This window comes from Ammospiza nelsoni, chromosome 2, assembly GCF_027579445.1.
Source record: "Ammospiza nelsoni isolate bAmmNel1 chromosome 2, bAmmNel1.pri, whole genome shotgun sequence".
In the NCBI taxonomy this organism is placed as follows: Eukaryota; Metazoa; Chordata; class Aves; order Passeriformes; family Passerellidae; genus Ammospiza; species Ammospiza nelsoni.
In genome coordinates, this window is record NC_080634.1 from 37,943,604 (window position 1) to 37,970,835 (window position 27,232).

Below are 27,232 nucleotides of genomic sequence, written 5' to 3' on the forward strand. Positions count from 1 at the left end.
GATACACTGGCTCTCTTTTCACTTAGGAACGTAAGCTGGCATTGCTTGCTGGTAATGTTATTTTTGCAGAAGTATGAGATGAGGCTGCTCATGCCTTTGACGGCAAGACTGAAAGTGAGCTAATCAGATGGTGTTGATTAATTATCTTGGTTCTCTCTTCTGTCTTGTCAATGTGAAATTTTGTCTAAGAAGGTGTCCTCTTCTACCGTGTTTTTGCCATTTTGTTTATTTTTTTTGCTGTGTTTTTAGAAGGGTAGACTCTACTAGAGCTTTGTTTTCTCACTGATAGTGCTTGTCAGCTGAGCAGCATTGGTATAATGGAAGTATATTTATTATCATGGTACCAAATGTCACAGCTCTGACTCGTTTGCCTGTGATTGGCCTGAATAAGTTTGAAGTTGCAGGTCTCCTCAGCAGACCAAACATGGTGGGCGACATTGTGTCTGGCATGCAGTTTGGCTTTCTTCCTTTAATAATGACCGATTTATAGAAAGATTTTCTTAGATATTGCCATTTGTATAATGAATTTTTTTTTTAATTCTTATTGTTGAAGGAATTTTGGTAGTTCAAATTGTGTGAACTCCAAAAGAAATCCAGATCTATCTGCCAAAAATGAGAGCTTAGCCAGCTTAATAGGACTGGGAATTCACTGTTGCTTCCACTTGTAATGTAGAGACTGATTCCTTGGCTTACTGTAAATGTGTACTTTGCTGTTTTTAGCATCAGTGAATCGTCTGTTTGGAGTGTGGCATGTATTATAATTATTTGATTTGATTTCTGTCTCACCTGACTGCATCACTTGTTCCACAAGGCAGGTCTTCTTGAATATCCTACTTGTATTTGGACAAGTAGCAAAGAGATGAATTGCTATAAGGTCTTTTAGAAGATTTTTTTGTAATTAGTATCTGCAACTTTTCAAAAATATGTGTTGGAAGACACTGACTTCCTGGAAGAAAAGTAGCCACTTAAATGAAATGAATACATTAATGAAATGTTTCAGGTATTTCTGAAGCACTTTGGCAACTCCTCTGAGAATTCTCAAACTGTAAAAATATAATGGCTAGTGTTCATTACTAAGTACAGATTAATGTAAGAAGACAAAGTTAATAAATCATTGCTAATTTTGTAATACAGATAAAATACAGTGTGGTGCATGAATGTTCCATTTGCATGTAATATGTGTCTAAATTTTTCAGGAAGATACTTGGAAAATTCTACTTTTGGTCTCCTGGCTTTGGTGCAGCTTTACCTGCTTCTTACATGGCTATTCTCATTGAAAGGAAAAGCAGGTAGGATTTGTGTTTATGGATTTTCAGCTTAATATAATAATACTTCTTGCTTTGGTCATTTGATGATTGACATTTGACAGTTCACTGTGCTTATTTCAGAGTGCTGGAAATACAGTTAATCTGAAATAGTGTCTTTTTATCTGAAATAGTGTCTTTTTGTAACCTTAAATTTAAATCTAGAAAACTGCAGTGAAAAACTTTACGAACATTCAGTTTCCTGTTTGTGGTTTGTTTTGTTTAATGTGCAATTGCATTGCTCAGAATTGCCTGATAAAGCTTGGTTGCTTAGGGCTCCCTAATGAAACTTTTGTTTTGTTCTTGTTTGTTTTTTAAAATATAATTTGAGCAATGTTTGTAATTAGTCACAAAGAAGGAGAATGCTGATGACTTGAGTTAACAACTTGGCATTGGTTAAGATGGAGGTATTACAAGATGTTGTGGAGAAAATTGTGGGTGAGTTGAAATAATTCAGATTGGATGAAATGTAGTGGTACAGAAAGCAAAGCCTTTCACTTAAGGCAAGGTGCTGAAGTTCATCTGTCAGAGGTAAGTTCATTATGAAAGTATTAAGAGGGGGAAGAAAACTCCAAGGATAGCCCAAAGCTGCCATTTGTAATGTGCCCAGGAAGATGGCAGATGAAATCCTGGCTAGTACAGTTTTATTGTTGGAAATTCAGTTTATGTTGGTAGCTTGTAAAATAGTGTCAATTACAATACTTTTTTAATTTACTGTGGAGTGAGGTGCTTTAGGCATCTGGTTAGTAAGTTTAATTTAAGGAAGAGAAGGTAAAAGAAAGGTAAAGTAAAGGATTACTCTTTTTAAAAAGATAGTGAAGGAGGTACTACTCGTGGTGTGAATGCACTTTAGATTGCTGTGGATGTCTGAAACTTCCTTAAGCAGTCATTTAAAAATAATGGCAAATATGTATCATTATGTTGTTGACTCACGGTCAGGAGGCCCCGTTCCTGAACTTCAGCTGTGGAGTAAGCAAATCCTATGCCAAGTTTTCTGTATGTCAAAGTTCTGTCCTTTTAAAAGAATGCGTTAGAGCCATTGTTTTTGAAGATTTAGGACATGTAAGAGTTTCTGGAAGTATGGGAGCACTTCTAAATCACTTTGTTTAATGTAATTATAGAGAAAATAATTGTAATTAAGTTACCAAATAATCATAATCAAGTTACCAAATGAGTTAATTATCTTTTTCATGTCCTCTCTAGCTCACTGATTTTCATCTTGTAGTAATTACTGTTAAGAGTTTGGATACATGTTAGTAAAACTTTATCTAGTTAGTTAGACTCCAGCACTGCTGTTGGCATCAGAGTATCATTTTGGGGTGAGAGCAAATGTATTTTTTCCCTTTTATCGGTGGTAACACGCGCTTAACTTTTCCTACAGACTTGTTACAATGTGAGGCTTTTCTGTGCCTGACTTTTAATATTTCTAGGTAACATTAAAGAGGAAGAAATCAGGCTGGTTGTCAGTCTGTGACCTTCTTGTACCTTTCAAAATATTTGTGAGGGGAGAGTTGAAACTGCTTATGAGGCTAAACTTGTACAAGGCTTTCGAATAACAGCAAAACAACTATGAGAAAGTTGCAAAGCCATGCTCTTTAAGAGTAACAGAAAGAGTAGGCAAACAAATTTTATATAAAATGGGTTTTTCTAGACTTGTTCGTGGCAATGTATGGAAGCTGTGACCTGTGAACAGGATTCTGTTTAGCATCTGAAATTTGAAAGAAATAGAAGTTGAAATAGATGTATGTGGAAATGACAAAAGTATATTGGTACAGCATGTATGCAATGAATGATGCTAGAATACTTAATTTCTGTAGGGTTATTCCCCTTTCTGTCAGAATCCATGATGTGTGACCTAAGATATTTTGTCTAAAAATTCACATTATGTTGGATCAGTTAAAGGAAAGAAGGAACTCTTGGTATTGCAGTATAACACATATATGAAAATGTGGAGTCATTGTTCGTAATGAAAGGAATTGTTAAAGGATGTCAAGAGGTATTTGAAAATTAGGGTTTTTTTAAAATACAAAGTTGTTTGGTATGTTCTCAGATGGCAACTATGAATAATGTGCAAAATGCTGCTGCTGACAGTGAAATATGACTTTCTGATTTCACATCTGTTTGCCTGTTAGCTTCTGTTACAGGCAAAATCAAATTTTAATAGACTCGCATTCCCTTAGGAAACTGATATTTCACATGGACACACAGGGGCATTTTCAGTTATCTGCTGAACAGCTTAGAACAAATTGTAGTGAAAAATCAGGAAAGTGGGAAAAAGTCCTGATTTGAGTTCATAAACCTATCTCTAGCCCTTCAAATTGCTGCTAGCAGCTGGCAGCAACATTGAACTTAATCACTTAATCTCTTCCCAAGTGGATACCCTATTTTAAGTACCTCACTGGCATTGCTTGTGCAGTGTCCTTGTCAGTCCTGAACTTGGGAACAGCAGGCTTATAAATCAGATTTTCTTCCAAGTGTTGCTGTTCATGTGTACCAGCCTTGTAGTATGTAATTCATATGGAAGATTGGGAAAAAGAGATCGATAGCTTGGCTAGGCACATTATAATCGTGAGCAGGAACATGGTTTCTAATGTGTGACAGAATTAGTTTGATTGTAGATTTTATCTGTGTTATGTCTAATTACAGATTTTCAGGACACTCGCAGTGAGGAGGGGAGGTGACATTGCATAGAAGCTTCAAACAGCCCCAGGAAATGCTCTGCACTATATTATGCTCCTGCAGGTCTATAAAAATATAAATGGCACATTAATATGTCCATGTGTGTTCTATGTGATGACCATAAAATATAGTTTTGCTGTCTATGAGAACTAGTTTATCAGGATCTGTGGAAAGGGCCAAGGAATAAAAGCACTTCTTAACTTTTTTTTGTATATGTATCCATAAATGTTCTGTGAGATTACTGAAAGAGAACTGGTCACATTAATATGATTTAGTAATGTTTTGATAAAAATTATTTCTTAGATAAGAGTTGGATTTGGATAGATAAACATGGATATTATGAATCTGCACATTGCAAACATATATTCTATGCCTTTCGTCCCTTACTCCACTAGGAGGAACTCAGAATTTTCCACTTTTTCTAGTGCTCTCAAGCTTTGTGTGTTGCCTTCTAGGGTTAGGAGGAAGCATTTTTACTGGCTCTAATTTGTTTTAATTGTCAATATTTTAGTCATTCTTTATGTTTATATTGTCATAATAGCTATGGATATATAATAATAAGCAAGCAAGGTTCTGATAGGTGCAGTTGCATGATTATACTTAATATAATGTTCTTTGCAGATTCACCTGTTTTACATCTTCTATTAAAGTCTGCAATTGTTTCATCATAGAATTCAGTTTTGTAGTATTAGACATTAAAGGCTGTGTTAATGTCTCCTCAAAAATAGAGATGATTCAGTTCCTTAAATTTCATTGAGTTTCCTTAGGAAATTATTGCATTCATTTTATTAACTTTTGTATGGAGTTGTTTAACCATACAATCCTTGTTGGCTCCTACAGGAGGTGTTTCCAACTGGTGATCTGAAGCAATTTTATTTATGATTTTTAAAAAAGCATATTTTGCTTGTGTCTTTTGGTTTCTGTTTGTAATTCCAAGTTGCAGTCTCCTGTCATTTCTTTCAACATCTATTAAATGATATCGCCAGGAATTGAACATTCAGGAAGGAGGAGATACGTGGCTTGGAGTGAAAGACATGGCACTGCCTCATTCTAGAAGTACTGAAACTGTTAGAAAACAAGGAAGTAACTGAATATACTTGTTAAAATTGTTGTGAATCAAGCTGTTGAAATGTGATTTGAGACTTGGCTGAAGCCAGCCAGTTACTGGATATCTGATTAGATCAGTTGTACCTTGCTGACTTCTAAAGAAGTACCATAGCTTGGCGGAGAGCCTGTACTTAAGTCCTCTGTGACTACTTTCTAGGAAAAAATTGTGTTCTCTAAGTGTTTTGTAAATGTGCTGATGTTTCAAAACCATTTTAAGTTGTGTTTTGCTAGTAACTAGATGGCAAACTTCATTTTATTGGCCCTTGATCAAGAAGTCATGTATTAATGAATTTCAAGAACTATAAAGCTTTAAGAGGGGACACAATTCCAGTTTTAATGAAATTAATTGTCTTGTTGCCTGGCTGTTTGGGATTTTTTCTCCCTGCCTTTTGTAGCTAATTAAACTAGAGAAAGTTTAACTACAGCCACCTAAAGTTTCTGTGGCATGTGTGAAGGGACACTTGTGGGGCTGCCCCTGCTCCTCCCTTGGGCTGCCTCAGTGTTTGCATACTGGCTGTTAACATTATAGCGGCGCCTGTCGCGTCGCTGCAGTTATGACTCTGTCACCGATGGTATTATAAAACCTGAGATTTAGGGCTTTTATAATTTGGTTGTAAAATCGTGCTCTGGGCAAGTATTTGTAATATGTTTTTAGTTGAAAACTTTGGGTGTTTTTAATAAAAAAAAATCAGTGTGCTGGACTCTTAGAAAAATATCTAAAGTACATGCATTTAAAAAGTAAAGCAGTGCAACAGTGTGTGTTATATAAGAGATCTGTATATAAACACATCTATTTAGTGTTCTTGGAAAGAAAGTATTACTCTGTATTGCTTGGAAAAGTGACAGAAACACTTGTGTGAGAACAATGTGGAATTTTTATACTGTATGTTGTTTCTGATGAAACATTCAGTGCTGTTAAGAGTATTTGCTTGCCATAACTGCCATTAGTCTAAACACATTAAAAAGGAGGGATATCACAGCATTGTAATCGTTAAAAGTATACACTGTAAAGAAATACATGAATTTTGTAACTTTGTAACATTCAAATACAAATTTGTTGATGTATATTTCTTTATAGTAGTATAGTATATTTAGACTTGAGGTGGTAATTTCCTTTCTCAAAAATGTTTTGTGGTTATTCAGTTTGGTATATTTTAGGGAAGCAGATAAATCTCCATTTTGGTGGGGTGAGTAATCAAAACAAGTGAACAAACTTTAAACACAGCAAGTGTTTTTGCAAACTTTAGTTGTACTTGGTACAGGTAAGAAATTGAGAAAGCAAGCCATATTGAGGAGTGATTTTTTCCACATTCTTTGTATTGTAGTGAGAAAACTCTGGAGTTTGGATCACTGACGTGAGTATTTTGTGGTGTAATCTGATAAGGAGACCTAGCAGGGAAACAAATTTTTTGGAATTGTACTCCTCTAGAGTGATTATTGGTGTGGAATATGGAGCCAGGCTGTAGAAGTTACTGGGAAAGGTTTCTGTTTCTAAACCAAAATATGTTAAATTTAATGGTACTTCAGCAACTGCCTTGGTGAAAGCCAGTGTTTGAGGATTTATGTTTTTATAGTAACAATGCATAAATGTTTGAACATGTTTTGCTGCATGCTTGGAGGACTGCTACTGTGCTGTAGTTCTAGAACCGTCTCATAAAATGTTTTGGATTGGAAGGGACCTAAAAGCTTGTCTAGTTCCAACACCCCTGCCATGGACAGGGACACTTCCCCAAAAACAGATTGCTTAAAGTTATCAGAAGAAAGGAAAACTGATCATTCAAGGCTGGGAGTGCAGAAGTCAATCTGAAAGGTGCTGTGATGGAGACAACATTGTGAATGGCAGGTTGCTCAGGATAGGCAGCTCTTAGGATATTTTTTATGGAAAAACCTGCAATAGGCTAGTATTTTAAACTAGAAGAATTGGTGCTCTCTCTAAGGTATATCCCTGGCAGTGATAACTTTGGTGATATATTCAGAGAGTTTTCTGTTTGTCTTACTATTATTGAATCATGTATTAATTTTAGAAACAGTTTCTGGCATTTTTTAAACTGTTCAGTTAGATCAATACTGATAAACTCAGTTTTTAAGAACCGTCTTTTCTAAGTGCAGGAGCAGGCAATTGCAGCGTGTTGTAAGTCCAGCAAGTGGGCCAGAAGAGCAGTTTGGCTGAACATTGAACTCGTGGAGCTCAAGAGTAAAGGGAAACTGTGTGATCTCTGGAAGTGAGGTCAGGCATCATAGGAGGAGTACAGAGCTATGGTTTGCATATGCAGGGAGAAGATTTGAAAGGCCAAAAACTCAATTAGAGCTGAAACTGGTCAATGCTGTATCTGACAACAGGGAAGGGCTTTTTAAAGTACGTTAATAGCAAGGAAAAGTCTAACGAAAACACATTGATACTTGTTGAAGGTGATCACCTGACTAATAGAGATGTAGAAGGAGCAGAGACTGTTTTTTGCTTCCATCTTTGATAACATTGATAGGCTGCTCAGCTCTTTGATTTGGAGGACCATGTATATCAGTACAATCCATTTGCAGACACTGAAATTGTAAGGAACCAGCTGTATCAGCTGGATGTTCACAAGTCCATGAGGATTCATGCCAGAGTTCTGAAGGAGCTATTGGATGTGGCAACAGGACCTCTCTCAGTGTTACTCTATGTACAGGAAGGGTCTGAGGGAAGACCCAATAAGCTATAGACCTGTTGGTCTAACCTCAGTTTCTGGAAACATTCTGAAGATTATTCTGGGTAATATTGAAAGGCTTTTAAAGGAACATCATGATCACCAGGCACAGTTAATGCGAGTTCACAGGGTGCAAGTCCTGTTTAACTTATTTGATGTCCTTCTGTAACCAGGTCACCCATTTAGTGGATGAGGAAAGTGCTGTCATTTAAATTGTAGCCATATTGTGAGGCTGTCTTGTGTGAAGGAAGAGGACGTCCTCTGTGGGTCATAGAAAGATGCTTTGTTACTGGCATGGTATAAACTGTCTGCTCCATTTGTAAAAGTAGCTGCAGAGTAAAATTTGCTTCATTTATATAAACTGAGGAAACCACTTGGTTTACTGTGTGAGAAAGCTGGTGTTCTTAATTATTCCTACAGTAAGTCTGTCCTTCATTCCTGCCCTTTATTCCTTGTGATTCTGTGTGTGCACATAAGATATGGGTATAATCCTTATACTTCTGGATAAAAGGAGTGGTTGCACTCATCACTTGGACTTTTCCCAACTATCTGAATTGTGTGTTTCTATTTCATACTGGTCATTTCTTTCCCACCAGTTGCATGATTCGCCATTCTGTGTCTCATTACTGTCTAGATAACTGTTGTAAACTAGATTTCATCCACATGAGATAGCAAAATTTTGGCACGGTAAATTCTTTACTTGTGAACAGAGCAAGAGGATTTTTTGGGAATCGGTGACTACAGTTCCATACATGTGTAGTCAGTCAGTCTGGGTTATAAACAATCCAGGATTCTGAAAAACTTTACTGTTTCTGTATGAGTATTCAGCAACCAAGTTTAACATTCAGGCTGCAGCATTTGGATGCTGTAAAAATTTGCTTCAGCTTTCTTGTGTGGTAACTGAAGTCTTGCACAAGTTGAAGAGCAGCAGAGCAGCTACAGCTTTATAGCTGACAATTCATTTTCAAGGATAACACAGGCAGACAGGGAAGAATACTGCAAGATCCCATGTGAAATATAGACCTGTGATTCTGGAGACACTACAGAATGCATTGCAGCATCTGGATGAGTCTGTAGAGACTGAGTTTATTTTCTCTCTGTGTTGTTAGAGTCAGGGCTGAGGTGGATCATGCAGGACTCTTTGGTTGCAATTGCTCAGTGGCCTCCACATCTCTTGAGTTTCAGAAGGATTTACCAGCATAGGTTCAGCACCAGCCATGTGGCTGCTTCATGAATGTAAAGACATCTTGGGCAGCGCCTATTAAGCTCTGGCTTACTCTGTCAGTGCACATGGGGCCAGCCTGGGTGAACAAAGGGTGGTGCTAAGGTCAAGCAGCAAGCTCTGATAGATCCCAGGTGGCTGTGCAGATGCCTTCCTGAGTTTCTGCATGGCTCCATGACTAACTGAGACTTGATGATAATTAAAATTTGATTTTTAAAAATTATTTCAAGAACTACTTTTGGCAAATCTGTTTCTGATATGTTCACTTTGTAGGCTGAAAACTTAAGTAAAAAAGATTTAGTCATCTGCATAGTAGTATAATTTTGTATTCTTTGTTTTTCATCACTAACCATAAAACACCACACCAAAATTTGTAAAACTTACAGTCCTGTTGAAATGCTGACAGATAAAATGTTAAAATTTAGACTGCTGCTGAACATTGGACTATTCTGTGAATCTGACTTAAATTCAAATGGCACAAACAGTGGATTAATTACTCTGTCCTGTCGGCTCAGCACTAGCATCCAGGACACACTCATTTGGACTTCCTTGGCTTAAGCAAACACTTAATACATCTTCTGTGTCTGAATGCTTGTGTGTAACATGGAGCTCCCAGAGGGGGAATAATAAATACTCTGCTAGTATAGAATAAACTTCAGATGCTGCTTAGGTGAGCTGGCTTGAGTGCTGACATTTACCTGGCAAGATAATATCCATGCCTAGCATGCCTCTAGTGCAATGGCTGGAGGTCTTGGAGGGAAATATTCGGTGCTGTGTTCCTCAGGTCTGCTTGTAGGATATTGTTTTTAGATACTATAGATGAGAGCAGCTTAAGAATTGTTTCCATGCAAACCACTCCTAAAAACTCTCTGTAAAAGAACTGACTTTTCTGGAACCTCATTGTTCCCAAGGAGCTAAGGTTATTGTCAGCTCCTGCAGCAGGAAAAGTGTGAAGGTAAAGACTTAGAATGATAATGATTTGCTAATAGTAATCACACAAAGCTTTTCTGTGGCAAAGATTACAGCACTATTCTTAGGTCAAACATTTTACTTCCCCTTCCTGGCCTCTCCCCTCCACATCCCGGGACAGAAAATGGCATGTTTTAATTTCCTTTGGTAAGGAAATAAATTGCCATGTGTTGTAGTGTTTCTTGTAATCTAATGACCTCTATTCCAGATTTAATATTTTTTGATAAAGTGAGTGTATGCCATTAAAATGTTCTTCTATAGACAGTCTGTCTAAGAAGCAGGACCAAACAGTGTCCATGGTATTAAAGGCAAGCCTGGTATTAAGCAGGTCTCATGAATTTGGGCCAGTATCTGTTATTGCAATCCAGACTTCTCCAGCTTTGGTGAAAGACTGAAACAATATGGACTGTCAGGTAGTACAGCATAATTTGATCTGCGTGAAGGAATTTATGTGGGCTCCATCTTGCTGCTTCAGTGATATGTTTTTCCTTTTAAGCTCTTCGGTGTCTGTTATTCATTCCTTCTGAGCAACGGACTGAGGAACTAGCAAAAGTGTTCCAATATCAACTTTTGGCAGTTTGGATATTTGAGCTTAATGCCAGAAAATAGTAGGTTCAAACTGGACTTGGCAATGGTTTATTTCTCTCTTTGGTGGGTGAAATGTCTCATTAACGTCTGTCTGTAGTATCTGGCACAGTTCATCATCCACTATTGATGTCCTGCCAGATACTGGCTTCTCAGTCAATAGGGATGTGTTGAAATGACACTCAGTCACACTTTGTGTAGTTTGCTTGCCTTTCTAGAGAAGGTTCACATTGATTTCTGATGTTGCTGTTCCTTGGGAGCCCTTGTGGGACCCCCATTATGGACGTAGGCACATTCTTAATAGGCACATTCTTCATCTGTCTTCTGAGTGATTAAATTAATAGTTCCTAACTGGATTTAAAGCCTGTTTTTAAAATTACTTAATAGGCTGCCATTAGAGGGTCTAAAGGGAGGGAAGAAAGCAAATGTCACTGTATGTTGACAAGTCTAACTCCATACACTACTTCTCTTGGAAGTGCTGGTCTGCTGTTGCTGAATACAAGGGCATTTAGAAGTTAGTCACACCATGTGAAAAGTTTCAATAGTTACTTGTTGGAGTTAGATTGATTTGTCAAATCAAATAGCTTTTTTTTTTTTTTTTTAATTGTTTCAGGTGCTTTGTAAACAGTATTATCCTATCAGAAATGTAACATTAAAACATTATGACTTTAAAGAGAAAATTAGTTCTAAACATGCAAACACTACAATAGCTATTAGTGTAACAGACTTGAAAAACAGTATCAGGCTGCTGAAGTCTTTTGAAATAGATGAAATAACTGATGATTTGAGTAGCTTATCAAAAAACTTGTGTTGTGGACTGGACTGTCTCAAACTGGGCACAGAATATAAATTGGAAAGGGAAAGGCAGCCATTCCAAGGGGCTTCTTTGGAAGCCTCTGGAGCTGCTTCTTGCTGAGCTGCTCCGAGCTTGTTTTGGGATATGCAGGTAGGGTTGAAGGGCTCTTAACTTGAGAAGGGCTAGAGGGTAGAGGTTGAGAAGAATAGGTCAAATACTGGATAAATTTCAGCTGGTATTGGGACAGCCCCAAGCTGTCAACTGAAGGAGTGACCTTATATGACAAATTTTTCCTCCTTCCTGCCTTCTCACTCTCAAAATACACTGAATATATGTCCAAGGCCAATGAATACTGGACATATTTTCAACTCTGAATTTTTTCCATGCCCTGTGCTGCTCTTCCTAATTTTTATTAACCGTTCTGTCCATAGTGTCCTATTTTACTTGGGAGTGGTAGTGACTGCCAACAGAATACATTAAACGATGACCTGCTGCTGCTGAGAGTCTCCAAAGCAGTTTTGTTCAAAAGTGTTTGCTTTTGTGCCCTATGCTCATACCTTCCAGACAGAGTGGCCAAACAGCCCATGCCCAGAAAGAACTGAGTGTTTTCTTTGTGATTGACTGAGCTGATTAAAAACAGTTCAGTGTTATTATCAACAGTCCAAAGAAATTGTTATTTGGGGCCTTACTTAACAGTAGATAGACCTTCTGTACCAAGAATGTGAATAATTTAAAAAATCCCAAAATCCTTCATTTCTTTTCTTGAGGTTTGATTAATTTGTTTTCCTTCTGTTATCTCCCAGTCAGTCATTCTGTAATACTAATAAGCTTTTTGGAATCTTTTTATCTCTTCATGGAATCTTGTGAGGTTAAATCACACTTTAATTAAGAGGTTTTTTCCCCTCTGTAGGTCAGCGTTTGTTTTTGCTCTGTAGATACCATAGAGAAACTCAGAGAGGAGGAAGAGGGAGGGAATAGTGAAAGAAAATCTGTATAAAATAGAGCATAAAGGAGTTTAAAAAATTGAACTATAGATGTTATCTTGTGTTGCACTTTCTGGAAACTCTGTAAGAATTATTGGTACTAATTTAACTGGAATGTATTACTGTAGATATATTTTATTTTTGGCTTCTCTCCCGTTCAAGTTTTCTCATACCCTTTCTTTGGCATGTGTTCAAATCATAGAACATGTTGAGTTTATTTTATTTCCTTTTAAGAACAACAAATTCTGAGTATTTGCATAAAACCATTTTGCTGAACATTGTAATATGCTCCAAGCAAAAATTACTGATTTACAGTTTTGAGCAATTTCAATTTCTCCAGCTTGAAAAGTTCCATTTCCTACTTTAAACAACCCAAAATATTCCTTTTAAAGGAATATTCCTTTTAAAAAAAGTAGGTCACGAGTCCTTAAACTGTATATTTTTGAGATGAAATTCTGAACATTATTTTTGTGGTAAAGACTTACCTGCTGGTCTTTACTAGGCTAAAAAGTTACCATGTTCTTTTTTGAAAACTCACTGCTTAGGTCTGTTTTCATAATTTTCAGCATTATTTTGAAACTTGTCTGTTCCTGCTGATTTTAAGTGAACTTTTGCACCAGGACTTTGCTGCTGACCTCCAGCTGTCAGTAGGAAATTGGTGGGTGTGAGAGATTAACAATACCCTAAACATAATCTGTAGTGCTTGTGTTATTACAGGGATGCAATCACAGCTCCACATCTATGCTGGGTTTGCTTGTGGTGTCAAGCTGCTGTAAAGCAGAGAAAACCCTACCCCTTACCTCTTCATTTTAACTTCTTTCATTCCAGGGAAACCTCCCAGGGAAACCTGTGATTTGTGTGTTTGACTTAATTCTGCAGGTTATAAAGTGGTGTTTTACAGTGGGGGGGAAGGGATTGAAGCTGATGGGAGGAATTCTTCCTGTTTTTGCAGACCATGAGTCCTGTCTGGGGAGCCATTACAAACTATTATGTTAGCTTCTTAGTTTATGTTCAGAAATTAAAGCCAAAGTTAACTCTTTTTGAATCTTTCTTTTTCATTCTTTTTTCTTTTAAATTGAAAGAGGACAAATGTTCTCAAGTTTTGCCATTTATTTATATATATACATATGTAATTATAATAGAAATATTTTTATATGATACATGCATATATATGAAAGTATTTATCACTTAAAATTACTGCTTTGCTGTAACAAGTGAGTACAGGATAGGTTTTATGCTCTTTCCCTTTGCTTAACATTCCACTCCATATTTGCTTTTGAATCCAGAGATTCTTATAAAAGTAGTTTTGCTTGTGATTTCTTAGACTAGTAAAAAATAATAATAAAAAATAGGTAAAATACAGTGATAAGTGTCAGAATATTCAGCAGCAGATTCAGTGAACAGTGACATTCATGTAAAATTCAGACTTGATTTTCTAGGCAACTAATATAATGAATTTATGGAAAAAAATGGTGAAAAAAGTAATGTAGAGTTCAGATTTTGTTGTGTAGGCCACAAGGAAAGGTGAGTTTGACTCTAGTACCTGCTTCTTCTTGTGCCAAGTCTTCTTGGTTTGTCAGCATGAAGAGTTTTTGGAAAAGCAGATATCAGGAGTTTAAAGTTTTGGTCTGGGGATGAGGTTAGAACGCTTTATAGCAAAGCTAAAACTGCTCTTCTCTTAGCAGTGAGTTGGATATTTTTATTTTCTGGGTGTTTGCCCCACCAGCTGTTTAAATATATTGCATATGTGGAGAAACATAATCCATCAATGAGATGTTTAATCAGAGAACCTGTTCTCTTAATTGCATGCATGAAGATTTTTAACATATTGCTATATCCATCTTCAGGCTGCTTCTGTCCCCCCGTGCTGGCTGCTGCTGCTGTGTGTTGGGCTGTGGGAGCTGCCACAGGGATGGGGCCTGGGTGTACCTGCCCTGGTGTGCCCCTTGCCCTGGGGGGGAATTTGGGGGCTCCCTCTTATAGCTCACACCTAGGGCTGCTCTCACTGGAGGAGGTGCCTGTTCAGTCAATTTGTGTTCATTCTGTGCACAGTGGTGTTCGTCTTGCTGTAGGTATTTCCTGTTATTTCTGACTTGCTAACTTATTTCCCCTTTAGTTTTGAGCAAGACAAAAAAAAGCAATCATAAGAACCACAATACTGGTAAAAAAGAGCAGTTATAGTAGTTCAAATAAATTTCATTAATTGCAGTGAATGTTAGATTTCAGGATGTCCGCTCAGAAAGGTTTGTGGTTAAACTGAAACAAGGCAATAGAGAAAACAATTCTTTAAACTTCCTATCACCAAAACCAGTTTTTCATGAGGAAATTCTAGGAACAGGAGTGTTGCTATTAGACACGAAAGATGGGCTGGGCAAGGCAAAATGCATGAAAGAAAGAAATATTCAGGAGGAAGAATAAATATTGAGAAAGATTTAGCTTAAAGATGACTGGTCCTTCCTCTCTTCTGTGGCTTTTTAGAGAAAGAGAAGGTGTTTGCTTTCTGTTGGAAATTTTTTTGGGGGGCTTCTGTGGTTGCAATAATTAATTTATGGTAAAATTTCCATGAGTGTAAGTACTTTCTAAGGATTCATCCCGCCTTCAGGCAAGGTTGGTTGGTTGGTTGGGTTTTTTTGTGTGTGTGGATGGTGCTGTTGTGTTTTGTTTGGTTTTTATTTTTTTTAACTTAGCAACAACTCTGTATTTAAGGGAAACCATAAATACATTGAAGGAAAACCATAAATGAGAGAGAACTGTCAATGAGTTTTGTAGGAAAAAACAATCTTGGTTGTATTTAAAGATTGGTATTTTGTATGATTTACTATTATATGAAGCAAAAGCTTATGCTGCTTGGGAAAATAGAGTTATTTTTTAGTTTTATAGCCCATCAAGCCAAGCAAGAAAACATTCTTCAGCAAAGTGTTCCACAAACAATATGTTGGCATGCAGATTTGGACACTTGCTGCTTCTGTTGGCACAAATAGAAATTTTTTACTCACGTGTAAGGGAAATTGGACTTTGGCCTCAATCAAATAAGTTTTCCAGAGTTTACAGCACTTACAAGACGATTTAAATACCTTGCTCACCAGCAAATGCAAAGCCTGAGAGCAGCACCCAATGATTTCTTTGACTCTAAAATACTTTTGGTTAAACAAAAGATAGGAGAACTTTAATCTGGTTTATATTTCCTATATTTTTATTTGAAGTCCTGAAGGTAAATTTTGAAAAATTTGGGATAGTTTTAGCAAAGAGCTCTAAGTATGATTAAAAACTTAATGAACAGTCTGGAAAAACTGAAGGAGTTCAGTTCTTGTTTAAGAGATGGTATTGAAGGGGACTTGGTTGGAGGGGGTAGTGTTAGAGGGGAGGTCAAGACGTAACTTTTCAGAGGCCAGACTAATTCTTGTCTTAGGGTGCAAATTGTAAAGATAAGTACCCATAAAATAATGTATCAGTGATTGTGGTGATTGGAAATACTTAAAAGAAAAATTTGATCTTTTTAAGTAAATGGCTAATTCATCAAATGAGAGTTTGTGTTTTGTATTCATTAGGAAAACAGATTGTTTATCACTGTAATCTCTTCTGATTTTGTAATCTGTGAAAACAATTATTGATGATATTTTGAAGTTGCTTTCCACCTTTTTCTGTAGAATAATAGAGTTGTTCAGGTAAGTCTTGGGAATTCAGCTAGTGCAGCTTCCTGCTTGGAGCAGGGCTGGCACTGAATTCAGTCCAGCTTGCCTGGGGATTTGTCTGCTCAGCCTTGCAAACCTCTGAGTCCCTGTTCCAGTGCTCTCCTGTCTTCCTTGGGTCAGGACCTACTGCTGGTCCTCCATGCCAGCTGATCAGTGCCTGCTTGTATTGGAGACCACAACCAGGCACGGGGTCTGGTGTAGTGAGTGCCAAGTAAAGGTGATTAATCATTTCCCTTGACCTCCTACCTAAACTTCTGGTAATACAGCCCAGTACACTGCTAGGTTTCCTTGTTATTTTTATCCTGTAGCTTTTTGGGGTTTTTAGTAGTTATTTTAGGCTCTTTCCTCTGGGCAGTGCAATAACAGAAATATGTGGCTCTCTGTTGAGGTTTATAGGCCATAGTTTAAGAGCTATTGCTGTTATAATTTGGTCTGAATGTTCCCAAGTTGTCCAAAAAGCAAGTTTTATCGAGTTATACATTCCTCAAAGAAAAGTTTAAATGAACAAGAGAATTATCTTCTAGAAGCCTGTGGTCTTTTGTAATTTAACCATTAAATGTGGAATCTGCAAGATTGGAATTATTCAACTGTAGATAATGTGACCTGTGTTGGATAACTAAACTCTGAAATTTTGCCTACTCAGTTCTCTATCAAGCATGTTAGAAAATTCATTTAAAAGTGTGAATTGAGAAGAAAAAGGAGGAAAAACAAAGTACTTTTCACCAAAGTGAAAAGTATACTAAACTCTACTTCTCTTTGAGACTTGAATTTAAGAGCAAATAAAACATTACTTTCATGCAAGCCTCCATTTTCAGGTGGAGACTGCTATTGTTAACACTTTTTCAGCAAAGTATTTTTTTGGTTCTTTAATTTAGTACAAGAAACTGGTAGGATGGACCTTGGTCTACTGCTCATGAATTTAAGGTTACCCCTAGCTCATGTTTTTCCTTCCTAAGATCACAGGTGTCATTAGAAACAGAGCTGAGTATAGGAGAGACAGTCAACTGGAGACATGACTGGGAGTCAGTGGGAAGCTACAATGAAGATATTTATGGAGCAGGCTTTGGAGAAAATGGCCTAAGACAGAAAGCAAGGAGGAAGAGCAGGCAGTAGGGATTTGTGTGTGTCTGGTCGGGCTTTCCTGTAGTGACCTTGCCAGACTGACACTGCTGTAGCCACCTGCTGGAGTTGGTGTTGCCAGGATTAGCATTCAGCACAGGTTCATGGACTTTAGCAGTGACATGTAAGCTGTTTATTTGTATCTTTAAACCTCCCCAAAGCATGTGGTTAGACATGGCTGACTAATTATTTTTATTGTTTAATAATTTCCTGCTCTCCTAATACCATTTCCCAATTACATTCTCCCCCTATTTACCAGCTGCAGTTTTAGTACAGTCCTTGGGTTGTACCAGTGACCCTTTTACTTGGCCTACCTCCATCTTTCTGTCCTGTTTTCTGTCAGCTGTCATTGCTACAAAATAGTGCAACATTTTCTGAGCTTCCAACTGGTTTTTAATAGCAGAGTTCAGGTTTGGGTTAGGCTTGTTGGATCACATTTGCACAGGGCCAGGAAGAATGCCCTTTCCCCCTCCCCTTTTTTTCCCTTTTCCATGGAAACATGGGGCTATTTATTTTTAAAACAGTCACAGAATTAATTTGGAGAAAGAAAACTCTTTCTGCTTGGAGTTGCCTGGGCCTCACAGCCGGACTTGTTGCAGGCAATTGGAGATGACGTCATGTAACAACTTGCTGTGTTTTCGGTTCCGGAAGTGACTTCCTTGCACAAATTTATTGTCTGCGCATTTCGTCTCCTCCCAGCCACCTACTTCTCGCATTGACCTTGCTCCAGCTGCACTGCAGCTTCTGAGTTCTTTCCTTCCTCTTCTCTGGCCCCTTTTCCTTTCTTTGTCTTTGTGGTTGGTGAGTTGCGTTTTACCCCCAAAGGGACTACAATAGAAACTAAAACTCATTTAGTTCTTAGTTTGTTAGTGTTTTAAAAAAGACTAAATAAATTTCAGTGGGAGGCTAAAAAGCCCTGCCTGCATGACAGAGAGACTGCAGGGGAGAATCCACTAAGTAAGTTATGTGCACATCACAATGGTCATCCTGCTTCGTGCCCACTGTAGAATCTACAAGTGTGAATACAGAGTGTGCTCTGAAAGCTGCGTCTGTCGCTCGGTTGCTGGTTGAGTCTACTCACAGGTGTGTTACTGCAGGATGTTTTTGATGTTCTGACATTTTCCAGAATACTCAAAGTGGATTGAGTTACCAGGTTAGCTCTTATGGATAGGTTTATCTCTGTGTTTCCAAACGGCTGAGTGGATGTTTATCATAAATTTTTAATGCTATTACAGGGGTAAAGACAAAATCTAAGAAACAGGAAATATCCAGTATATTTTCTTGAGAACAAATTAAAATAAGTTTTACAGTACACAGAACTGTGCATTATCTGGTAGTTCGCTACTCAGGAGGATTGGGGCACCAATATTGTTTTATCATTTGAGCTAGTGAACTGAAAGACTAGGTGAATGTTTGCAGACCAGCCTGAGAGTTGAATTTATCTATTGCATCAGGTGAATTTTTACCCCTTCCTGTTCAGAAATGTCATACAGTATTTTGATGCTTTATTGCAAGTTATGGGGGCTATTTTCCTTAAATACTCATTGACCATATTCCCTACCTTTTGTCTTCTTTTTTTCTTGTATGCCTCATTCCCATCAACTCTTAATATTCAGGCTTTTTTTCCTTAGGCTTTCATGCTAGAATCTTGTTTCTAGTATCTGGCACAGGGAGGTACTGGGTAGAGAAGGTATACAGAGAGCAGATTTGTAATTCTGCATTAAAAAAAACAAAAACTACCATGAAACCAACTGATTTTGATAGTTAAAGTTTTGAACTTACTCCAAATTTGAATCTTCTCTGTGAGTAGAGAGCAATTAGTGGAAGTCAGTATGCTGTGTTACTGCTTTCCACAACTGTGGGATCTCAGCACCTCAGGATGGAGGTGCAGAGAGGCCGAGACCACCCTTGGGGGGCTTGGGAATCCTGGAACGTTGCCAGAAGTGTCTGGTGGCTGGACTTTGATCCTACACAGGAGATGAGACCTGTATGAGGACTGGGAGGAATTCACTGGGTGAATGGTGAAGGGATAAGTTAGTTAAAGTGTAAAACACAGGGTTTAGGATTTTGGTACAGGGGGGTCTAAAGAAGTAAGATGGAGGAATTGGGGCGTGTCCTGTCCTTCTTCTTCTTCTTCTTGGCCTCCATCTTCTGTGGTGGTGGTGGCACTTTGGGATTGGTTATTACTAGAAGTGCACCGGTTAATAAGGGTAGAAGGTATTGGGGAGAAATGATAAATATTGTACACGTAACTTAGGGTATAAAGATAAGTGACCGCCCAGGGGCTTCGGGAGTGTGCCCATGGCTGACTTGCTGTGCAGACCTCTGTCGGGCTGAAAGAAAATCTTTTAGATAAACAATTAATAAACACCAAGACCGAGACAAGATCAGAAGTCTCTCCTCGTCCTTTGAAGCGTCGGCTCTTCAAGGCCATCCCTGGGCCTTTCCAGGCCACCTAAACAGCTCACAGAAAACCTTACAAGCCTAAACAGCCGAGAAACCGAGCAAGTGGCGTCCCTGAGCTATCACCGGTCGTAAATCAGCCGGGAGAAAAATGAAATTTACACACAACTTCATTGTGATGTGGAAGCAGTAAAACTTTTAAGTGGAATGTAGCTTCCCTGTAGCTTAGATGGCTGCTGTGAAAAGCCTTGATCTGGATGTGGAGTTTGACAAAGTTACGGAGATGTAAACGTGGGGGTTAGTAAATACTGAGTAAACCTTTTGAATGAATCAAGCTTGGGAAGTGTGCAACACAGATTTGTTTCCTGCTCTCTGTGCTTTGGTTTTGTTCACCTTCAAATGAACTGATAGCAAGATATGTTTCTGTTAACACGTCTCTCTTAATCACTTTATGAATGCTTAGAAATTTAAAATGTCATGACAATGGAACATACAAGTCTGAGTTAAGCCTTCAGTTATATATTACCTTCTGTAGTAGCAATATTATAAAAAAAATCCTAAATGACATGAAGACAAATGTGGAGTCAGGTTATGAACAATCCCAAATACTACAAGGCTGGTGGTAAACTCAAGAAGATAAGAACACCACCCCAGTAGGAATACTGAAACTGTGTATTCCAGACTTTGCCCACAGTTTCTAATGAAATCTTTGCAGAAGAGGAGGAATAATTCAAGGCAAAGCATACCTCCAATGGTAATGTCTTCCACTTTCTCAAGGGTGATGGTTGCTTGTGACTGATGTATAGGAAATAATTTTAATTTCATCTGGACCCTACAGTGCAGTCGGTTGCTGGAGTAGCTCACATCTATGTAGTCAAGTTCAGTTTTCATCTTGTGCGGCAATAGAATCAACAAAAATGTGAGCTTGAGCCCAAGTTTATACTTTTCCTAAAGAACAGTGTGAGCTGTAGGCTGACACATTAAAAAATAGGAGTGAAAAAAAGTAGATAAAGATTAGAAGAGAAGATGGTGGTCACTGTTCCAGGGGACTGTTGGCACTGTGACTTTCAACTGGCTTGAGCCAAGATTTGTGCATCAGTCTCAGCAGAAAACATTTCCTGATATTGTAGACAGAAGGGCTGAGGTGCCTGGAGTTGCATAGCACCAATTACAAAACAGAAGTTAACACACAAGCATTTTGCTACAAATTCACAATTTAACGTAGGCTTAGGTCATTGTTTGCATGCTTATGTTACTGGCTCATATGTAGGCTTAAGTTGTGATAAGTGCTGTGTGTAATTCAAGGTGCCTTGCTCCTTCTGACAGCTTCAGGACTCATGAGGAGCAGCCAGTTGCTATATATAACTTGGTTCCTGTAATTCCTAACTGCTTTGGATACTGTGCTATCAAGATGCTATTTTTATGTTTGCACTTATTTTTCTATAAGGTGGTAATGATTCATCCTCCATCAATAATCTGTTTTTAAAATCCTCTTTTTTAATAAGATATTCTTAATGATTAAAGTGTTTTTCTTCAGTCTAAAAAAAATATTTGTTTCATCCACTTATTTTATCTTTTCTGTTTATAGGAGAGGTCTTCTCACAATATACATGGCTAATCAAGTAAGTAGTCCTTTATTTCAATAAAGAATAAAAACATGTAAGATCCATGGGAAATGTCTTGTTTAAAGTTGATAGATGCTGAGATTCATTGCATTTTTTAAATTGTTGCAGGATTTTTCTTTAAGAATTATGCATAATTAGATAAACTCCCTTAAGGGCAAACTGCAATGAGAGGTCTTTCAGAAGTAGCTGTAAAGCAGAGGCTGAAATGTGGTTCATTGTATTATGCTCAGTTTTGTGTATTGTAGCCCCAAGAAGATGGTAATTTTGTATTTCCCTTCCATGATAGAATGGCATCTGGTACTTAAATGATCATTATTTTGCAGATGAGAAATCCAACACCATATACTTCAGTTTTGCCATTAATAATTTCGTAACTTGTGTCAGTTGTGCTTGCAAACATTTTTAACACATGATTGCATCAATTTAAATCTTGAGTCATATTTGTTTTACTCTCCAAATAAATAGCATTTATCTAAATGATGCTTTGTGCATTAACTTTTTCCAAATATAAAATGCTTCTGTTACTTGATCGTACTCCTTTAGGAAAGATCTTACTTTGCCAGAGGAATTAATGTCAAGTTTTTGTACAGTTTGAGTTGCATAAATAGTCACAGAAACACAAAAAAGAAAATGATAACTGTGTTCAGACTACTGAGAGAGTTTGCTGGGGCCTCAGTAGGGCTGTGCCTGAGTTGAACTCTGATGGTGATGGTAAGATTAATGACTAAAAGGAGTGAGACAAAGGCAATGTATCATAGTACAGATTAGGGTGATAAAATTAATAGGTTCTCTTCTGGCCTTGTACAATCATTGTTGATGACTTGTAATTCTGAGTATTTTGTGGGGTCAGAGCTTTTGGAAGGACCTGATTATCATGACATGTGTTAGCAGGTAAATATCCTGGAAAGTCCTTTTTTGCATTTACCAAACCCGTTATATAGTTCTCTCTCAAACTCTGGTGCTTAACAATTTCTTTTAGGCAGAAATTGTTTCTTGGGTTGTTCTGTATTCATAGACTCTGTCTTTACAGACAGACTCATGAGGAGAACTTACAGACTTCAGAAGAGAAAAAATTAATTTTTGCTTTTCACTTTATCATTATTGTTGAAGTACCATTGTAAATTTTATAGCTTCCTGATTTGTATGACTCATATTCTGTCCTTTAGGATTCCTTTTCTCTATGAATTTTTTTAACCTAATTTAAAAAGGTGGCAAATTCTCCTTTTGAAATTCAATTACTTAGCTGTTCAGAGTCCCAGCAGTGCATGGGAACAAGGTTTGACTCCTGCAATGAAATCTTAACCTTGGAAGTTTTCCTTGAATTCAGAAGGGCGCTGTTTAGAAACTCCTCATTCAGGGAATAGAGGTTATAAGGATGGTGGTATTTAGTTGAACATACTATCACTCCTTTGGAATACTATCACTCCTTTCCAAGAGAAGGGAGCAATAGGTGTGCTTAAATAGCAGCACTTCTGAGTATCAAGATTCTGAGGAAGCTGTCATTGTGTTCATGGCTCTAAGGATGAAGGACCACACAGGTCACCTGGTATTGAACAGAGCTGTAAGGGAAAAGTCAAGCTATGGAGTTACTTTTTATGGATACCATTTGGCATGGATATTCTCTTCAGCACAAGGACTTATTTTAGTCACAAATCTTTGGTGAAGCCAGAGCTGCCAGAGTTTGCTCTGTAAACTTGTGATCATGTGACACCTTGTTAGCAAGCCCTGTAATCACAGTAAATGTTTCCCTGTTTGTGTTGCTTGTCTTTGGCCTAGAACTTTATATACTTTTATAAGATTCACTTATAAAGTTACTAAGCCTTTAAAAGATTTATGTCTGTTAGCTTTAGATTGCAGCATGTCCCATTTTGAAAGCTGTCACATTTTAATCATTAGTGATGGCAGATATATTGTGAAATTAGCCTGCATTTCTTGCATTCTGTAAAACTCGTGTCAGGACCTGTTAAGATGTTAAGGGAACTAAATATATTCCTTTGTTTTGTTTCATGTTTTGCTATACTGGGTTTTGCAGCCTGAGCAATAATAACTAAAGCTTTTTTTTGTGATTTTTCATGTGTGCCTTTGCCCAGGTAAGCAGGAGGTAACTGTAATTACTGTTGGTTGTTATAAGTGATTATCGTGACTGTTGCTGCACTGACTTTTTATAGCCAGATTAGGGCTTTTAAATCAGAAAATTTAAGTCCTGTTGTCCAGTTGGCACTATGTGACAATTTGTCTTCAGAGATGAATTTATGTAGTGGAAAGGTGTGTTAAATCTTTATGCATGGGTTGCTGTTTTTCATTTCAGTGAGTTAAATTCAGTAGAACATGAAAGGCGGTGGGGTCTTAGGACTCTTGTTCTAAATGTGACATTTTTATTGTTTTTTTAATCTGGAGCTACTAGAAACTTGTGAATGGAAACATGTGAATGAGTGTCCTGGTTCATTTAAAATAAGTCAGTGATTATAGATTTATGTGAACCTGAACTCCCTAGCTGCATTTCCTTGCTGCTTACATGTTAACATAGATTAAAAATAGGATGGTTCAGCTATATATGCTCTATGGAAAAATAGAATAAAAGTGTTTTTTTTCAGACTAGCTTGCTGCTAAATTGAAGCTATATAAGAATGTACTTTAGGATTTGGATCTTCTTTTTTGTTTTTTTTGAGATAGAAATTAGAAATAAGCATGGGACTGAAGAATTTGTAGCTTTAATTTTAATGTGCAGAGTCTAAAATCAACTTCTTAACTTCTCACTGGAAGTAATTTGGAGTTTTTAGAACTAAATTAGTACACCTAAGTCCTAACATTGCTTAACATGTGGATTTGAGACCTAAAGTTTCTGTAATAGCCCAGAACAGAGTAGTGGTAATCAGTGCTGTGGACACACAGAGCCATGGAGCTTTCAAATTCTATTTTGGATTGCATGTATTAAAGTCACAAAATTTCTAGGATCATAAGAGATGCATTGATAGTGAACATATGAGATGATCCTTCATGGATAATTTGAGATCAAAGGGAACCCCAAGATTCCAGCAAAAGGTGGAAAGTGAAATGTAATCTTTCAGTTATTTTTATCTGGAACAGTAGATGATATTAATGACTGTCCATGAAGACGACCTGTAGCTCTTATGTTTCCAGACACTTGGGGCATGCTTTGTTGTGAACAGCTCAACAGTTGAGTTATTGCTTTTACATTGAAGAAACTGTGTCTTTGGGTTAGGGTTTGGCTTTTTAGTTTGAAAACAAAACAAACAAAGACTGCCTTCAAAATGCAGGATAGGAAGAGACTAATCTGAACTAGGACTGACTTGATATCAAGCTTCTTTGAGAAACAAAACTTGAGAAAAATTGCTGTTGTCATTGATATGCTACACCAGAGAGGAGGCAGTTATCCTAGCATGTGCTGAGCTGCCTGCTATGTTTGAAATTCACACTGTGCATCACTACATCAAAGTCTTTTTTCATTCTCTACTAGGACTTCTGGTGTATGGTGGGCTGCTTACAGAATTGGAAATGTTAATAAGAGGCTCTTGAGGGTCATGGATTAAATGATATAAAGCTTTAGCACAAGGTGAAGCAGCAGGATGCAAGAGGCAGAGTGGTGCTGTTGAGGGCTGTTTCTGGAGAGCGATGGGAGAAGTGTAGGGGCATGTCCCAGCCATAGAGAAAACATTACTGAGTGAAAAGCTATAAAGTTTAAAAGTAAGATAAGAAAGATATGAAGAAAGGAAGTAGAGAAGCACAATCTACAAGTAAAACCCAGAAATTTATTGAGGCGAGAGACATGGAGCTGGACTGACATAACGGGAGTTGATGTATGGGAGTGTTAGAGGTAAAACAAGTGGAAAAAATGAGAAAATGTAGAGTTTATTCTAGTTAAAGCAGAGAGCAGGTGATAAAAATGATGAGTTTGCCACGAAAGGATTAGATTAATTAATTAATTAATATTAAGAAAATTTTAAGAAGAGACCAGAAAGAGACAGAGAGATTATATTGTTGGTGTCCTGGAAATGGAAGGGGAAAATTGTCAGCAATTGCATCTAGACAGAGTTTATAGAGAAATCAGAGGATGCTGAATCTAATTTATTCCTGTGCTGATATTGGGTCATCGGTGCATCTGCTGTTTATGAAATACTGTGCTCAGATCCTCATACACAGAGGAACAGATACTGTTTAGACAAGTATGGAATGTGTTGATTAGTAGCATTCCAGTGGGTAATGCTCTGCTTCTGTATATGATAAAGTAACACAGCTGAGCAGAATTTTTTTCTGTTTTAAAGTAGTCCAAGCAGGCTAAATCTGGGTTCATTTTGGCTGTATCATTGTTTATTCCAACTAGTCAAGTGTGAAGGTTGCATGTAAGTTGCGCTCTTAAAGCTTGAACTATTTGGTCTAGGAGCACGCAAAAATGCTGAAACACTGACTCAAAAATAAATCCCTCAGGATCTAATGGAGAAATGAGTATCCATTGCTCTTCAGTCAGCTTTAATTCCAGATATTTGTATGGTTTTTTTACAGGGTGGAAGTCATAGTGATTCAAAATATCGCAAAATTTTCATGCTGTGTAATACTTTAGAAAACCTCAAAGCTATTAGCCTAATTTTAGCTATCTGGCACACACAGAGAGCCAAGTAGGTACCAAGCTTGACAGAGATATGGCACAATATAGGACATGGTTCAAATGTTTGAGGCCAAGAGCCCTCCAATATAACTTTTCATATGCAATAAATTTGTAATTGTTTCATGCCTTTTGAGGGTGATAGGTGGATGGATGAAAGAAAGCGGAATGAGCCCTTGCTGTAGCAAGAGAATAAACAACAACAGCCACTTTTAATCTGTGATTTTGCTGATCCTGTAGTTTTAACTTTTTGCTAAAGGCAAACTGGTGGTATTGTAAAGGAAGGTACTTGCATGCAAGAAATGCTCTAACACTGAGCATTCCTAAGTGATTTTTCTTACCAGCTTATCAAATGCTTTCTGCATTTGATATGCTTTTACAGAATTGCTGGTGTATCTGAGTTATTACAGATGTCTCAAGAAATACCTTGTGCCAGTTACAATTAAATGAGGGAGGATACTGTGAATAATGTAGGTTGAAGGGTGTTTTTGTTTTGTGGAGTTTTTACAGTAATGTGCAATCATTTGTCATTAATATAACTTGCAACTCAGAGAAATTATCACCCAGTGCTGCTACATGCTATAAAACATTGTGTACCAATTCAAAAATATCCTTTAAAATGAAAAAAAGAACATTGTCACTTCTTTGTTTGTAACTCTGTGAAGTAACAGGTATTTCACACATCTTATTTGTTTCAGCAAAGCATTATATTTGGCTACACAGTTTATTCATCATAGCACAGGAAAATGTTTTCTGTTTGAACTTACTGAACTGACATTTCATAAACAGGACTAACTGCCACCTTTTCTTCTCCATTGGTAAGTTTCATCTTAGTCAAAACATGGAGGGAATCCAAAATTACAAAGGACAGGTGGATTTAAATTTTCCAAATGCACGTTTTAAATGTTTTGAACCTCTTAGTTGTAGTAAGATGAATTTGACCAGTCCTGCTTTGTTTTTTTAGATAATTAAAATTTTGTTGTGTGCTTTCATGTAATCCTTAGTACTAACATTGTACAAGGTCTGCCAGGATGCAAGACTTTAGCTATTCTTTTAGCATATTATCCAGATAGAAATTAATGTTTTTTAAAAATTTTTCTAACATTTCAGAAGTAATATCCATAACTGAAAGTGCATCGAGTAAATGCTTGAGACACTTGTCTTCCAGGATTGCTTTGTCACTGTTTTCTGTAGCCCTCTTCTGGGGTGACAGTGGCTTTGATTACATCAGCAGCTGTCAGGAAACATGTATTTATTGTCTGATGATGTCCAGATTCCCTGTTCATTCCTTGTATTGTCACCTTTTAAACTGATAGTGTGCTAGTTAAGGTAAAACCATTGCTTAGTTCCTTCTTTCATTCAAAAAAGCCTTAAGTACTGAGCTACTTTTGTTTTGTTAGAATAGTAAGTGGTGTTATAAGTTACTGTTGGAATAGGAGAAGT

At 37.4% G+C, this 27,232-nt stretch overlaps 1 protein-coding gene across 1 annotated transcript in view; it reads left to right on the forward strand.

Annotated features, from left to right (window-relative positions):
• The window catches only part of TMEM135 (transmembrane protein 135), a 157,509-nt gene that overhangs the window by 14,586 nt on the left and 115,691 nt on the right, over positions 1-27,232 (forward strand). Inside the window, exons 3-4 of the mRNA XM_059465996.1 lie at positions 1,197-1,289; positions 21,132-21,165. Coding sequence (XP_059321979.1) covers positions 1,197-1,289; positions 21,132-21,165 — 127 coding nt within the window. The remainder of the gene's footprint in view (positions 1-1,196; positions 1,290-21,131; positions 21,166-27,232) is intronic.